At 41.7% G+C, this 16586-nt stretch overlaps 1 protein-coding gene across 1 annotated transcript; it reads right to left on the reverse strand.

Moving 5' to 3' along the window:
- Positions 1 to 15420, reverse strand: cass4 (Cas scaffold protein family member 4). Its single transcript, XM_049588338.1, has 7 exons — positions 15291 to 15420; positions 3756 to 4178; positions 3006 to 3086; positions 2765 to 2881; positions 1352 to 2644; positions 1176 to 1259; positions 1 to 967 (listed from the first exon to the last, which is right to left on the reverse strand). The coding sequence occupies exons 1-7, from the start codon at positions 15291 to 15293 to the stop codon at positions 551 to 553; spliced, it is 2418 nt and encodes an 805-aa protein (XP_049444295.1). The 5' UTR covers positions 15294 to 15420; the 3' UTR covers positions 1 to 550.
- Between the last annotated feature and the right edge of the window lie 1166 nt (positions 15421 to 16586).

A 16586-nucleotide genomic window follows, 5' to 3' on the forward strand; every position in this document is an offset into this window, starting at 1 on the left:
CAACATAATCTGAGTTTTCAGTTTTTAATTGCTGTTTGGGAATGCATTACACATTTTTTAGAATATTTACATAGATATTCATAAAAAGTAGACTATCAAACTACTACCCTGGAGAGTATATCTCTTACATAATAAAGTAATAAAATACATAAAACATCCACTTACCAAACAATATTAGGAGAATATAACATTGTTGTAAATTATATAAAACAAATTATTTTATACTTCATATTTTAATTGCATTTTAATATTAACTTGAGTATCCTAAATGTGCAATTTACCTTGGAACTCCACAATGGTGAAGTTTATTATTCTAGTACAAATAAGACTTCAATCGTTCTGCTCATCCAAGCAACTTTTTCTAACATTATTAACATTTAAACCAGTACCTGCATTCATTATGATAACAACATTCAGCAGAAAGCAATGATCTTTTTGGCAAGTGAAGCTTGAATGAAGCTGAATATGACATTAATGAAAAAGGAATCTGATGATGAATACACCCACATCTTGCTGTACAAATAAATCAATATGCTTTATATGTGAGTGCTCAGAGGTCAAGTGATTTCCGAAAGTGCTGTGCTCTTTGGGCCAGTTCCACTGCAAACTCCTCAGCCTCTTGCAGAGCTTGCCTATCTGGGAAGTGCAGCGCTGCCTTCTTGGTGGCCACAGCCAGCTGCTTCAGGAGAGCACACAGGTGGTTGCTCATAGACAGAAGGCTTTGGGTGGACCCTCCAGAGTGGGCCTCCTTGCACAGGGTGTCCACCAGTCTCTGGCCCACCATGATCACCAGCTTGCTTTGTGAGATGAATCTCTCTGGTGGCTGGCCAGCCTGGAGGCTGCCCACAAATCCCCCAATGGCCTTCTGGAGGGCGCCAAAGTAAAGCCGGCAGTGCTCTGACAGGGAGGGTGGGAGATGTTCTTCTGTGCCACTGCTGGACTCAGAGGAGTGACGCTTGTTATCCACCTAAACAGTGGAGAAATAGAACAAAGAAAGGTGAAGATGGACACATAATATGTCTTCCAGACCACAGTGTTTCCTGTCTTTTTCTGACTACGTGGAAAGTCTTGGATGGCAACTTTGTAGATGGATATATAAAAACCAAATTTTCTTAGAGGCAAAGGTGTGCTCATTAAGTAGGAACAAATCCCTTATGTTAATGGGAGATACTTACATGTGCCTTCTTAGAGACTGATGTGACATTTTCTTTTGGCTCCTTTTGCACTTCCATCTGCTGCCTTTCAAAATCGTTCTTAGTCTGAGGAAAAGTAAAAAGCAGATGAATTAATATGCAAGGTACATTATTACATATGCTTTGGGCATTCAGTTACCATAGTGCAAAGCTTTCACCTGTAGCTCTACATAGTCGTTGTCATCCTCCACTAAGTCCTCTCCTTGCTCACTAACATCAAGACCTCTCTTTGTCTCTGTAAGACCTTTCAGATGGGCTTTGAACAGAAGCTTGCCATTGGCATTGATGATGGACACCAGGCGCTTGATGTCCTCTGGAACAGTTCGTGCCACCATAACAAAGCGCTCAAGTTGGTCAGGTGTCTGGGCCTGCCCAGGGTCCTGAGAGAGTGTGCTGAGGGGCCAGCCAGCCATGTTCAGAGCGCTTACTGTTTGTTGTAGGATTACACCTGAGTCTTCTATGATGGACAGCTGTTTATAGAGCCTCGTCTGAAGGTTGGCATCAGTCAAACGGCGGGCATTGCCCTTAACGTCCAGGGCAAAGTTTAGGAAGCACGTCAGAGAACATGCAATCCCGTCAGCTGCTTCTTTGATCTCCTTCAGGTGTTTCTCTAGATGTTCTTTGCTCCTCCAGTGACTGCTGACAAACTCCATGAGACGGGGCACGGCCTTGCAAACAGACTCCTGCAGGTCCAGAAGTTTGCGGCAAGCCTCATCCTGGCTGAGTGTCACTTCTCGCAAAGGCTCAGGAGAGGATGAGCTCAGAGCCAGAGAGTCACAGGAGCTTGTGGAAGAGCTGGAGGCCGTGCTGATTCTTTGACTGTCTGCTGCAGACAAGCGCAGAGTTTTACCTCGTTCCTCGTCATCATGCACCAGTGGCTCCCCGCTTCCAGGAAGGTCCTGGAAAGACGTACAGGCCAGGAAGTTCCTCATTCGCTGCAGACGCACTCTTTTGAGTTCATGAGCTTTGCTCGAGTCGCCTCTGCACTCTAGGGGTATATGATCACTGGAGGGACCACTGAGAACTTGAGAGAGGGGTTCCTCCTTGGGAGGAACCGCATATACCAACTCCTCTGTGTGCCTCTGAGTTGGGGGCTTGTCATAAAGTGGGACCCTTGGCAGCACTTTGGGTGGACTCGGCGTTTCAAGAGAACTAGGCTTTGGTATATCATAAAGCGAGGGACATGGACTGCCTTTTTGAACGGGCCAAGCACGTGCTGGAAGAGTGTCATAGAGTTCTCTGCAAATGGCTTTTGAGGGCATGGTATCATAGGAGCCTTTGGATGGACTTTGTTTCTCAGGACCCACTGGCACATCATAAATCCACTCAGGCTTGCGGGGGTGAGGGAGAGTGCTGTATCCACCCGCCACTTTCTGTTGGGCTTCTAAGGTCGAGGGAACAGGGATGTCATAGTTTGGGTCCTGAGGCAAAGGTGGTGGAACTGCATACACCTGTGCACAAGAACAGAGTTGTTAATATCAGAGTTATGCAAAAGCCTTTAGACTACATTTAAAAGTGAACACATCAAAGGTTCCTTGCTTTTTAAATCCCTCTAAATGTCTGAAACTTACGTAAGTGTCTCCTGGACTGCTACACCTTAAACCGTCCGGAGAGTCAAATCTTTTTTCCAGCTCGGAAATTGGAATCAGCGAGTTTTTTCGTGGCACTTGTCTTGGAGTCGTTGATGCCTGCAAATTGAACATCACAGTAACAGCAAAGACATCAGATGAGTACCTACTGAAGTGGCAGGATATCTACAAATACCCCACTCACTACATTTAGTATACTTCGTGTATATTTTCAGGAGCTTACAGTGTAAAGAGAACCTCGTCTTGCTTGGATCGGGACATCGTAAACTTCCTTTTTTGGACTGGACACCGTGCTGAATGAAGGCTGCAGACAAGATAAATAGACTGTAATATCAGGGTTGGCTAGTTAACACTTGCATTGCTTTGATCAAAGCTGCATCTACCTCATTGACCTCTGCATCAACACATTTATGGGGACAGTGTTTGCTCTGAAGCCTGTTGAGGTTGCTGAAGAACCCCATTATGCAAGCACTCTGCCAATTAACGCAGCTCTCTAATAGAAACCATGCTACTCAGTGAATGTTAGGTGGCTACTGCATAGGGGAACAGGACGCCCCTGGAGCAGGAGAGGAAATGGTGAACATGTGGGTTTATTTCACCCCACCTTCTGCCGCACAGGCACCCGTACAGACACTTCTATCTTTCTGGGGTCCCTGGCGGCATTAGCTGCTGTTTGCAGTTAAAAAGTGTCTGAAGTCTGTGTCTGTTGGTCTTTTATAGGCCCATAAAGACCCCGGTGCTGCATGCCTGTCCCATGGAGAGGCCCCTGGTCCCCATCTGTAAGCTCTTTTGCCAGCAGGGGTTTCACAGCATTGCATTTCTGCAGCAGTCTACCTCTCTAATCACGAGGGTGAACACTTCCCAAGGAAAAGGACCAACTTTGACCCCAGAGAAATAGACAGACTAACAACTACATTTAGGTTGTTGCTCTTCTCTCCATACATCCAGTACTTGTTGAAAAAACACTATGTACCTTGTTTCCCTCGGGTCCTTCTGTGCTGTGCCTTTGTGCTGGCGGGACTGGAATTTTTGAAGCTGATAAAGGAGTATGCGGGACCTTGTAAATCATGTCCATGCGTTCATAAGCCGGGCTGCTGGAGGGTCGGGGCACACTCGGGATCTGGTAGATATTTTGTGCACTGTCATCGGTTACAGAATTAGTTAATTTGGGTTTTTCTGTGTCATGGCTTAATGAGCCCACAGTGGTTCCAGTTTGTGGTAGAAGTTGCAGTCTGTTTGCAGGGGCCAGACCATGCCGCCCATAAAGAGAACACATCCACCATCCGCTGGTGCCGGCCACATTCTGATTAATCACCATGACGATGTCCCCTTTTCTGAAAGCCAGCTCATCTGCACACTCCGCAGTGTTGTCATACAGAGCCTTCGCAAGTTTGTTCTAAAAAAAAATGACAGAGAAAATGGAAATAAGGATTAGGAGGTTAAACATGCCTGTGGGTGGCACATTTTAAATGACAAAAATAAGATACTAGACACAAAGACAACCTCCATTTGCAGCAGTTCCTTGGTAATTTTCTTTGTGGTAATTTGCAAAGTAAAAATCTACATTTAGATGGACGTTTTTACTTGAAACTGAATGTAATGTATTTCTCCTTTTGCTGTCGCAGGCCTATTACACCATTTCCTTTTGCAAAATGTTGCTGCAAGTTGCAAGTCTGGGCAGTCATCAGATTCAAAAAGGAACAACTGAACAGTAATTTTCTTAATCACAATTAACATGAATAGTTGTTGCAACGTCATTTTTTCCTGTCTCGTTACAGGAATTGTGAAACAACAACAAAACTAAGTAGTGCTATTTTTGTTCTGAATGTGACATATTTCTTCGCTCTGTATTTTCACTTCCTATTTGGGCTTTCTGCATTGAGGTATATGAAAAACAAATTTCTTCTTCCTCTTGCAGGCTTGCAAGCATCCTATCTCATCTCATTACTAAATGAAACTGAATTTTCCTTGACATATTTCAAATCTGATTGGTACTTAGCAACTCAAAGAATGATCAGTGATTATTATGCGTAGATACCCTTTGCATGTTTCCCTATGAAGTCACTGCCACGTGTGAGTGCATTCTTCATTATCATTTGTGCAGCACATAGAAACTGCCCTTCTCTTTTCTCTATGTGCAAATCTAAATCAGACTGGGCTACATGCAATGACCACAAACACCGATGTGTGACAACTATATCCCTTGACCACAAACACTGACATGTGGCAGCTTCCTTTGTTTCAATGTCATGAGAAACAAGCTGTTAATGATAAAACCTGTCAAACCAAAACCCCTCGGCAGAGCTGCGTTCACACAGCCAGCAGCATGTGGTTTGACAGATTGTGTAGCTACACAGAGGAAAATTGATCTTTTCAGTTCTCTTGAGAAATATGTGTGTTTAGATGAATGACAAGTGAAAATGCTGTGTTGAAAGTGTGTAATTATGTTGACCTTTTCATGTTTCGTAAAATCTACCCGCGTCCTGTCAGTCTACAAAATGGTGACTAACAGAGGTGCAACATTAAAGCCATCTAACAGTTTAATGCGATGCACAACACAGGTTTCAACCCTGGTAAACTCAAGATATTTGTATTAAAACTGGAATGCAAACAAACTGTGACTGTGGAATTTGGGTCATTGAGAGGATGTGCTGTCTCGGTAATTCTTTGTGGTGCTGAACTAAAATTCATATAGTTCCAACATTTCATACCCAAAGGTGAAAAGGTAGCACACATTCAAATCCTCAGGACTAATCTAATAATTTCCAATTCATTCAAACAATTTATATCAAACAAACATGCTCAGGTTTCGGCCTCAGCTGTACTTTATGTTTAGGGATAGCTAGGAAATGTTAGGATGCTAACATAGTGAACATCAGTAGTACTTTCTTCCACTTGAGTAAAATTAGCAGTGCCAATGATGTAAAAACACTCCATTACAAGCAAAAGTCCTGCATTCAATAGTATTATCAGTGAAATGTACTTAAGAATAAAATAAAATTAAATAAAATTACCCATTTTGCTCAATGGCCTGTTATATATTGTATTATTTGATTATTATTAGTGATACAGTAACAAATACAATGTTATTGCTGTAGGCCTATGTGTAGTGGAGCTAATTTGACCTACTTTATATACACTTTGGAAGCTTATTGTTAAAGTTACTAATATTGATAACTGTAAAATATATGTAGTGGAGTAAAGCCACAATATGTCCCTCTTAAACATAGTGCAAGCATGCAGAAGCAAGAAAAGGGAAATACTCAATTATAGTTCAGGAACCTTGAAATTGTATTTAAGCTCACGGGTAGAGGGACTCGATTACTTTGCAACACAGTGACATGTCTAAAGTGAGATGCAAGTGCAAGACACTGTAGGAATCATGGCAGAGACGGACCTTCGACAAAACAAACACACCCGCACACACACAACACCCTCAGCTGATAAGTGTGTCAGTGTCAGTATGCGTGTGTGTGTGTGTGTGTGTGTGTGTGTGTGTGTGTATGTGTGTATATGTGTGTGTGTGTCTGCTAGCTCTGGCCTCTCTCTGAGGGTGAATCCTCTGCAACAAAGAGCCCATTCACCATCAGAGCCCAACAAGCTCAGCACCTGTTGGGATGCAGGCCTGTGGAGCACACTGACCGCAGCAGACTATACCACCCCCCAGCACACACACACACACACACACACACACACACACACACACACAAACAAGAAGCCTCAGCAAACTCCCTGCCTAATCCTCTGGGTCATGCTACAGACATGCAAGTGAAATACGCAGGGTCAAATGACAATCAGCAACCGTACCACCAAGATTTACGTAGTTTTACTTTCTCTTGGATCAGTGTACACTATCCTACAATGACGTAGCAGCTCACTGGTTTTATGAACATCACTATGAACTCCACCTGTGTAACACTACACTACAATACTTTTTTTTTCCATCCGTAACACAATCATGTGATCAGGTCATGTGACCTGATTATTGATGACACTTTGTCCAGATTTTATACCTATTGAAATCAGGTCACTTGTCCCCTGCCTTGTACTGTGTTTACTCGTCTGTCCCTGGTTCTGTGTCTGCGTGTTGATCACTGTGTACAGTAACAAAGTCAGATTCAGCTGTGACTCTTTTGGATTCCTGCACACGCCTGCTTGTGCAGATCAGCCCCTCTGACAGCTGGCCTTCAGCACTTTAACAGCACAGCTGTCACTGCCTCTCCCGTCTCTCCGCTCCATCCTGTTCACAAATTAACATCGGCCTGCCAGACACAATGCAAGAAATGCTTTTAAAAGTCCAGGATGGAAGCTTCTGTCCAGGCAATCAGTCATCTCAGGCCAAAAAATTACGCTACTTCAGTACAATGCTGGATGTGGAGTGGATCATTGTTTTCATCCCAGTTCTATTTTTAAATTATAGTTATATAATGTCAAAGTGTTTTTACACCAAACACTCAAATAGGGCTGCAACTGCTGATTATTTCCATTATTGATTAATCTGCTCGATCAGTTGTTTAGTCTGAAAAACAAAATGAAAATGTAGAAAATGCTTATATCAGCTTTCCCGATCCCCATGGGGATATCTTCAAATTACTTTTTTTCCAACCAGCACTCCAAAACCCAACGATATTCAATTTACATGATACAACACAGAGAAAATGCACATTTGAAATGCTAGACAATGTCTGCCTGATAAATGAATTAAAGCAGGACTATTTAACTCCATGTATGCTAAATTGTACTGTGACAGTAGCACAGGTAGAGAACAGTTATAAAGTGAGTTAACTGGCTCAGTAACGTCTGTAATACAGTAGTATTTACCTAAAGATAGTTAACATTAGCTAACATAAGCTACTGCAAAGACAAGACTGGGTAAAGCTGTAGCGACAAAATGCTTGAGTGTATCAAACTGAGCACAGTTGTGTTTTACTGCTCATGAATTCAACTTTTCATCTGTAAAAGAAACAATATGTTATTTCTACTTTGAGATTCTACTTTCATCCTTGCACTTAAATCAATTGTTGATTATCAAAACTGTGTTTAAGAGACTCGCTTAAAGGCATTTTGTCCTCAGTGCATTTATCTTCAAGCTGATAATTTTGTGGTGTTTAAAGGGACAGTCAGTCTAGATTGTTTTGTTTTGTGTTTTGTTTTGGTGTGAGTTACCAAGTGTTGGCTCTACAGATATCTGCCTTCTCTCCAGTTTAACGGAAGTAGATGGTACTCAGCTTGTAGTGCTCAAAGCGCCAAATTTTTTTTTTTGAAAACTCAGCAACAATGTGAAATCATGACCCAGTTACTCAAGATAATCCACAGACCTTGTTGTGAGCAATTTTATGTAGGAACTATTTTCTTTCAACCGAACCACACGAGACAAGCTAGCTGTCATTATACTTCATCTTGCACTATCGTGAGTAAGAGCCTCTTGTCCATGAGTAGATGCCTGTTTCCTTCTCCGCTTCTTCATAAACTGCATAATTCCTCTAATTAGGTAATATTTCTGTAGCCATTGACGTGCATTAATAAGGTATTTTGTAATTTCACAACAGAATGGAAATCCCAGCAACGCTATTGGCTAATTGCAAACTTTTTCCATACAATCAGAGAGCACCTGTAGTGACAGTCAACATAATAGGTGCGTCCAGTCCCAGAGAACCACTGTCATAGGAACCAGTCCAGGAAGAGGTTCCCAGTGTGGGAACGACACCCTCTTGGTTCACTCTAACCTTTTGCCCTTTGATGACTTGGTCACGACCCCGGGGTCAGGTCAGCACCTCATCCATTATACATTCAGACACATGCCAGGCCCAGCACAACACCCACGGTGGCGGTGAAAAAATCGACTAAAAGTTCACTCAAATTTAGTAGAATGTTCATTTTCCCAGACAGAATGGTGGGAGCAGGGTGTTCAAGATGAGGCAGAGCACATAGTTGAGATAATTCCTTTTCTTGAATTTGGACAGGAAGTCAGCCTGTAAATATGACATATTAGACTTTCCCACAGTATCTTAGATCCAGAGACGGGGTCAGGGGGAGAGATGAGGAGGAGAGACTGGGACAGACAGACAAACAGAAGGAGAAACACTGGGAGACAGATCTGCTATCCCTGTAAATTATTTTCTGACATGTTGGGAATTCGTTCCTGGTCGATCAATTTTATCATCTCAAATGATCCTCAGATGTGCTCCATGGAAAATCACCTCTATCATCTCACTCTCCAACCCAGACAAATCCAAGAGGAGGCTGTGGAGACTGATTCAGGCTCCGTGGCAGTGACATTGACTCGCTACAGCTGCCCTGGTATTTCCTGTATGGGAACTGGTGAGAACTATGTCAAAATCTCATAAACAAACGCACACACACACTTGATGAAAACTTCCTAGGACCATTTAGTGGACATTCCACGTAAACAGCTAATCTTCTTATGACAATATAAGACTAAACAAACCGTAACTAGGTTTAATATGTTTCAAAAGTAAGCAAAAAGGTCTATTAGGGATAGGTAAATTGATATAATCTCCAATAGATTATTTAGTTCTTTTTTTTGGAAGCAGAGATTCTCAAGATTTACTTTATTCCCATCAGTTTATGGACTGTTAATGTTAAAATTAGTAAGTCAGTTTGACTTAAAGCAACAAAACACTATTTGTTTCTTTTAAACACTCTATGGTTTATCTGCTACAGCTTCACATAGTCTGGTATGACCTGTAGCTTATAGTAGCTAATGTTAGCTAATGTTAGCAAACTTTAATGGTCCAGTGTGTAGGATTTAAGGGCATTTGTTTGCACAGATAGTGTGTAATATTCATTCCTATGTTTTCATTAGTTTATAATTACCTGAAAACAAGAACTGTTGTGTTTTCGTTACCTTAGAATGAGCACTTTATATATACATACAGTGTGGGTCCTCTCCAATAGAGTCGGCCATATTGTTTCTACAGTAACCTATCCACCTTATTTTTCACGGAAACACGGAGGCAAAACAGAACGCAGCCAGCTTCCGTTTTTTTGTGCGACACTTCAGCACTCTTACCACTGTGTAAATGGGAATCGCCTTGTTGTTTGCCTTGCTGAGTTTAGCTATATATATGTATATATCACATTTTTCACGTCACTATATCACTGTTGAGACTGATCTGATGTTTGTAAAGGCTATAAACACAATGACTGAACAAACATTAGTATTTTCTCTGTGTAATTAATAACATGGTTATCGTAGATTAGCTGGGCTAACCGTTAGCTGTTAGCCGTTAGCCGTGTCTGTAATAACTCACTAAATTCACAAAGTGGCCCGTGAAAAAAATATTTTCTCCAGCGGATGTCTTAGTTACAACATGATTGAGCTAACTGGAGTAGTTTCATGTCGTATCCGACAACGGGAGGCTTTTAACGGATGACGATCCTGATGTTAGCTTTGCTGCTAGTGTTAACGTTAGCTGTCCCTGTCAGCTGCAGCCACTGATGCTTTCTAGACATTGTGATTTCCCAAAACTGAATAAATACCACACATAGCAACACAAAACTGCTTTGCTAGCTCAATCATGTTGTAACGGCTGGATGGTTGATGCATACATGCTGATTCAGGTGCTATCAGAGCTGATCCGTGCATCACTATGGCTTAATGATCAACTCAGTCAATTAAAACAACCCGTCCTGTGTTAGGAATGTATGTCGCTGACAGAAAGAAAGAAAGAAAAGGGGAAAAAAAGATAGAAAAGCAGCGTACACCTCACATATTTATTTCTCACAGTTGCGCATACGTTTGGCTGGCATGCAGAAGCACCGTCTGTGTGTCGAGGGTGCAAGCCACAGCTTCAGTTGCTCAGGTAGAGAGGCTTAGCCCGGTGTGTTTTTTCGCTGATTCAGTTCTGCAGGTTCTCTGCTGGTACACGGGGATCAAGCAGTTTGTCTCACCCGGGATAGATTGTGCTTTTTTGGTTCATAGTTTATGATTGACGTGCGATTTATTCGTGTTTAGAGGGAATAAATTTCCGTTATAACGGAAACGTGGGCACAGTTATCCATACAAAATACACAGACTAACTAACTAACTAACTGATTGACTAACATCAACAACTGAAAATTGAAAAAAAAAAAAAATAGCTTGCACCGTTAGCTCCGGTAAGGGAAAGCATGAGGGAAAGCGGCTGACCGGAAGTCACGCACAAAAAAACGGAAGTTGATCACTATTTACTTCCGTGTTTGAAAATAAGGTGGATAAGAGAAAAAAATGGCTTTACATAGGGACATTTCCATTTTTGTATCGGCCACCATAGTTCTCCAACACGCTTGGCATGCAGAAGAAGTTTCAGTTCTACAACCTCACCACTAGATGCCACTATATTCTACACACTGGACCTTTAATTTATAGCTGAACAAATGAAATTCATAACTTGTTTCTCCCTTATGGTGCAGTTTTACTCTATTTAATATGTGAGAGATAAACATTTTAATGCTCTTTTGGAAAAGTAAAACAAGAATTTAACAATTTAACACTTGCTTTAACATATGAACAAATGAAGACAGTGAGATGTTTTTTAAATCTTCCGAAGCTAATATGTGAACCTTTGAACTTTTGCATGCTAGCATTTAAGTTTTAGCTATACTGCATTATTTGAGTGACTCATAATTACAGCTGCAGAGTTCAGCAATAGTGATAATGAAAACAATGGAAAACAGAAATGTAACTACTTTCAACAAACAGCGTAGGAGATTACTGGTTCAGTTTTTTATAAGATTTTAGAGAAGTATGAAAAATGGCGAACAAATAGATCATTCATTTCAGTGTTTGGTTACAAGTACAGGTTTGAGTCCTATCTTGTCAAACTCTATCTAACACCAAACAGAATAAGAAGAAACACTGTAGGATGGACTGTAGTGAGCAGGAAGTTCTTGCTCTGTGGCAGGAACTTATCTCACCGCTCACATTCTGGTTTTATTTATACTCACACTTCCTCAGTCTCATCTTCTGCCTTGTGTCACAGTGAATATGTTTACTGTGTGGTCACTTTGATGCTTTACTTGTAGCTTATACTGTTACAGGCTTAAGGAGCATGTTGGGTGGTTGACTTTTAACCAATGCTTTGTTAGAGTGCAGATCATTGTTGGATCTTTCTCCCTGCACAGACACAAACGGTATCTTTACCTACTGGGAATTTAACGGGGCTTGAGTAAACATTTGAAGATGAATCTCTCTCTTTGAGACAATACTACAAAACATTAAACATATTGGGGAAATGTGGCATTTCCTTCATGCATTTACACTGCTTTTAACATTGTGTGTAGCATGGTCGGGGTTGCAGGAAATCTGATGGATCACTTAAAGTTACACTGTGGAATTTTTGACCAACATTAGTGCTATGGAGCAATGACATCTCTGCAAACAGTGAACAAAAAACGTAGTTTCCAACCCTAAAAATAGAGATTGTTTTATAGCAACTAACACCATGTTTTAAGTGGCAGCACTACTTTTGCAACATAAAGCAATAGGCTATGTATGGCATATTTGGTGTGTGGATCACTGGCACCAACGATACACCACCAGGTACACACAAACTGCCATGCTTTAGTTTGCCGCTTGTGACTCATTTGGAGTTATGTTTTTGGCCACCTGAAAAATTCAATGCATCTTTCACACACAGTTCCCATAAATTACTGGGATAACAATTCAGGCACTGCCAGGGATTTTCACTATTCAGACATGCTCTACATTTAGGAACATTTCCATCTTGCACCATTTCATACGTGCCATGGCGATGCTGGAATAGATGGGGCAAGGGGCAGTCTAGCACATGGTGGTAATGCACGTCTGTTATTACTTTCAGGAACATGGTGGACAAGGAGCCATTTTTGTCCCGTGCTAATGTTCTTGTAATGTATTTAATATCCCACGAAAGCACTGGCGTAAATGGTAAACAGTTAACAATTTGCGAATTCAAATACGTCATCAGCGGAGTCTGGTGATTGGTTCGCTTGCTTCGTCTGACAGCATTTTTCGTCAGTCGGACATCATCCTTTACATGCTTGTCCCTGCAATGTTACTGCTTTCATTCACAAAACAGCCATACCGACGTTTTTTCCTGAAATGTAACTGAATCTTGAGGTGGGAAACTGGTGGTATAGATTTCCCTGCATATCGTTCTCTGCTTCTATTCATTCGTGACCCCATGCAGGAAATGTTCCTGAACATGTCGGGGATAGACTTCGTGTGTGAAAAGGGCTGTTCACTCTTCGTTTAGCTCTGTTTTTGGTCTCCACCAACTCCTGAGAAAGGTTTCAGGCCTGTTTTTTTATCTAACCTCCCACTAAAACCAAACATGACATTCAGAGAAATGGTTGTGGAAAGCCCCAGTTGTTTTGCAAGCCATTATTGTGCAATATTTATTCATCCATATATTATTTCCCTAGAAATCCAAGTCTTTCTTGACGTGCTTAATTTTGTTTTCATACTCTGGCAAGTGTATTCAGGAGCCTATAGCCCAGTTGGCACGTATCCTCACAGAATGGACGATGGGGGCCTCTCATGTCTGAGGTAGCTGAATAATCCCCAGCAGCTCAACACACAGACAGCGGCTGGATAACATACAGCACAGATGGAGAATTAAACTTATTTGAACTTCCCTGAGTGGGATACGAAGAGGATGCTGCCACTTTTCCATGCCAGCCTCCCGCTGCTTAAGCCCTCATGACTGACTCCTGCTCTCAGATGACAAAAACAGACAGACAGCTACGCAGCACACGAGGCATCCCAAAATAGCTCTCAGTGAACTAAAACAAAAATAAATTCCAGCACCAAATACCCTTATAGAACGGAAACGAGATTGCTTAAACTGACTCTTAGTCACTGGCCGAACCAGTCATTGTTGCATATTTGCTTTGTATGGGAAAATGTCAGGATGATGCATATCCTCTCCCTCGACTGCGAGCTACAGATAGGACCTGAGAAGATTATGCTTCGCCTTTACATCAATCACGTGGAGGCTTTTTAAACATTTACAACCTAAAGACCCCCAAACCAAATAATAACTGGGCTGGTAGGCCCCAGTCAAGTGTAACTGCTGCTGTGCAGAGTTATTCTCTACTTGTAGCCAGCAAATAAATTCAAAACTAGTCTAAGCAAAGATGTGGATAAATTGTAGGAGAGGAGGCAGACATTATCTGATTCTCTTGAGCTAAATGTAATGTTTTCTCCATCTGCTGCTGGCTACCTTGCAGTCCCATTTAGTTGCTCTGGGGGTCCTTTAATAAACAATGACATGTGGAGACAAAGTGCTGCAAATGCATGCACTGATCATTTCTTGGTCAAGCTGCAAAGAGCATCAGAAAACAAGTCCACCAATGATAAGCAGTCAAACTTAAAGGTCCAGTGTGTAGAATTTAGGGGGTTATATTGCCAGAAAATGAATATAATAAGTATGTTTTCTTGGTGTATTATCGACGGAAAATAAGAAATACTGTGTTTTTGTCACCTTGGAGTGAGCTGTTTATTTCGGAGCGGGTCCTTGTCTGCGGAGATCGCCATGGTTCACCACCATGTTTTTACAGCAATCGAGAACAGGCAAACGAAACACTGGTTCTGGATGTCGCATTTTTGCGTCAGAAAAAGATAGATTTTTTTTTTAACATGAAACAGCTTCATTCCATGTTTTTATCAATTTTAATAACCTGGTCCATTTGTTTTTGAGAGGAAAAAAACCTCTGCGGATGATTCAGCTCCTGGTAAAAACCTCCTGAACAATGAACACTGACATAATTCTAACCAGGAGAAGTTTCAGCTGGTTGCAATCTGCTGTCCTCACCGCTTGATACCACTAAATCCCTCTAAATCCTACACACTGGCCCTTTAAAACCCGACACCAATTTTGGCAACATCCAGGCAAATAAGTGAGAGTCCAGCTGAGTTAAAGAGGCATCAAGCTGGACGGAGAATGTGAGGTTTCAACGACAGACAATTAAGGGAACCAAACCAGCCACAAAAGGTTCACTCAACAGATCCCTCAAACAAAAAGTACACGCAGAGCACAGCAACACGTGTACAAGGTTTAGAAGCTCAGAAACTAACATGCAGGCAGTTTGATCAGCTGTTGTAAGGATGTAACAGTGACACATTTATTAGGTTTTATCATTTATAAATGATGCACAGATTCACATGTAACGCCCCAATTATCTATTTCTGAGCAGCCTGAGTTGATCATCTCACTTCTAAAGGCTTGTGTGTTAATGAGGCTCATAAAGTTTCACTCTCAGCTCTGTCAGGATCTCTCAGGTTTCAGCCTACAGTGGAGCAGGTCAGTGAGGCTGTGTGTAGAAATAGGCGGTAGCTGACACCGCAAGTTTAAGTGAAATCCAAGCAGGTGGTCTACAGGGACATTCCTTTGGACGGGCAACAGTACACAACAGAGCGGATACATCACAGTATACATCCAAAACTGAGATTATAAATCATTCAGGAATAAACATTAAATTGAGACTAAAGTGTAACTATGTCAAAGGCAGCTGTAGCACTCACCATGTTTGTTAAAGCAGTTGTGTCCACACAGAGAAATAAGTCCGTCCACAGAGAGTCAGTTTTTCAGTGAACCATCTCATCCATGAGTGTGTGTGTAAACTGTTGGGGATTTACTCCTGTCTGCGTCTCAAGCATATTGTCTGAGCTGTCACTGAGAGCCACACTGTTGTACACTCTGGGCGGAGTAACAGAGTACCATGTCATTGACAAAGCTGCTTTCCTGCAGCCCCATTGGCTGGAGACACCTCCTCTGTGCAGCTGCTCCAGCCCACCACTTTTTTCTTTTTGTTTTTTTCACTCAGCTTCATGTCACTCTATGCTTTTACCCCCCCCCCCCGATCTTACCAATAAAGCAGAAGTGCATCACTTGTCACTGGTTTACTTTTCCAGCTAACTGAGGGAATTTTTGTTGTCTCAAATTATTTTTGCTTCCTCTTTTCTTATAAGTCTGACAAATTCCTCCATATGCGTAACAGATTTATAAGGCAGGTTGGGGGGTTGAGGGGGGCGTCAGTTTGTTTGAAGCAGAAATTCTTGTGGCCTTACTCGTTGTTGTCGGGACAACACAGACAGCAGCGTCTGGGAGAGCTGGGTAGGGGGTTGGGGAATGCAGACGAGTGATGGGGGCACGGTGACCTTCTGCTGTCAGGGTGCAGGCTGAAGTAGAGGAGGAAATCAGGAGCTTTGATATGTTTTCTGTTGTTTTTCTTTCATTGTTCTGATTCTTTAAGGGTGTCACTAAATGCAACAAAGTATTTTAAAGGGCAACACCACCTAAAATAAGAATTCCAATATATCGTTTTCATGGCCGAGGAAACTTGAGTCAATATTTGTGAAGATGAGCTTCACATGAGCTTCAGATGAGATGTCATCAAGCATTCATGTATTTCTGTTGTCAAATTCAGCCATATCTGTAACGTTTAGATGTGCTTATTATATGTACAGTTGCTTTGCGAGCACCTTTAAAAACTAAATCTACTGACACATAAGCTGAACAATGTACTGCAGTGATAAAATGTATTTTAGCCACCTAAATAAAAATTTAAGTGTACGCTGTATTTTCTCTGCTTTACATTACACACTTACCAATCAAGGCAGCACCTGACCAGCAACTCCAGTATTCTGCAAAGTGAAATGACTGTTTTTGCCAGTTGTGGCTGGTGGCTTTGAGATAGCGACTTTAATTCCCTGTCAGAAAGGGCTGTCTGATACCAAGGTAAAACATCATCTAAAATCTTCTGAAAATAGTGTACACTTAGACCATTTATGTTTATGCACGGGATGCTGGGGTTTTCT

This window comes from Epinephelus fuscoguttatus, linkage group LG1, assembly GCF_011397635.1.
Source record: "Epinephelus fuscoguttatus linkage group LG1, E.fuscoguttatus.final_Chr_v1".
In the NCBI taxonomy this organism is placed as follows: Eukaryota; Metazoa; Chordata; class Actinopteri; order Perciformes; family Serranidae; genus Epinephelus; species Epinephelus fuscoguttatus.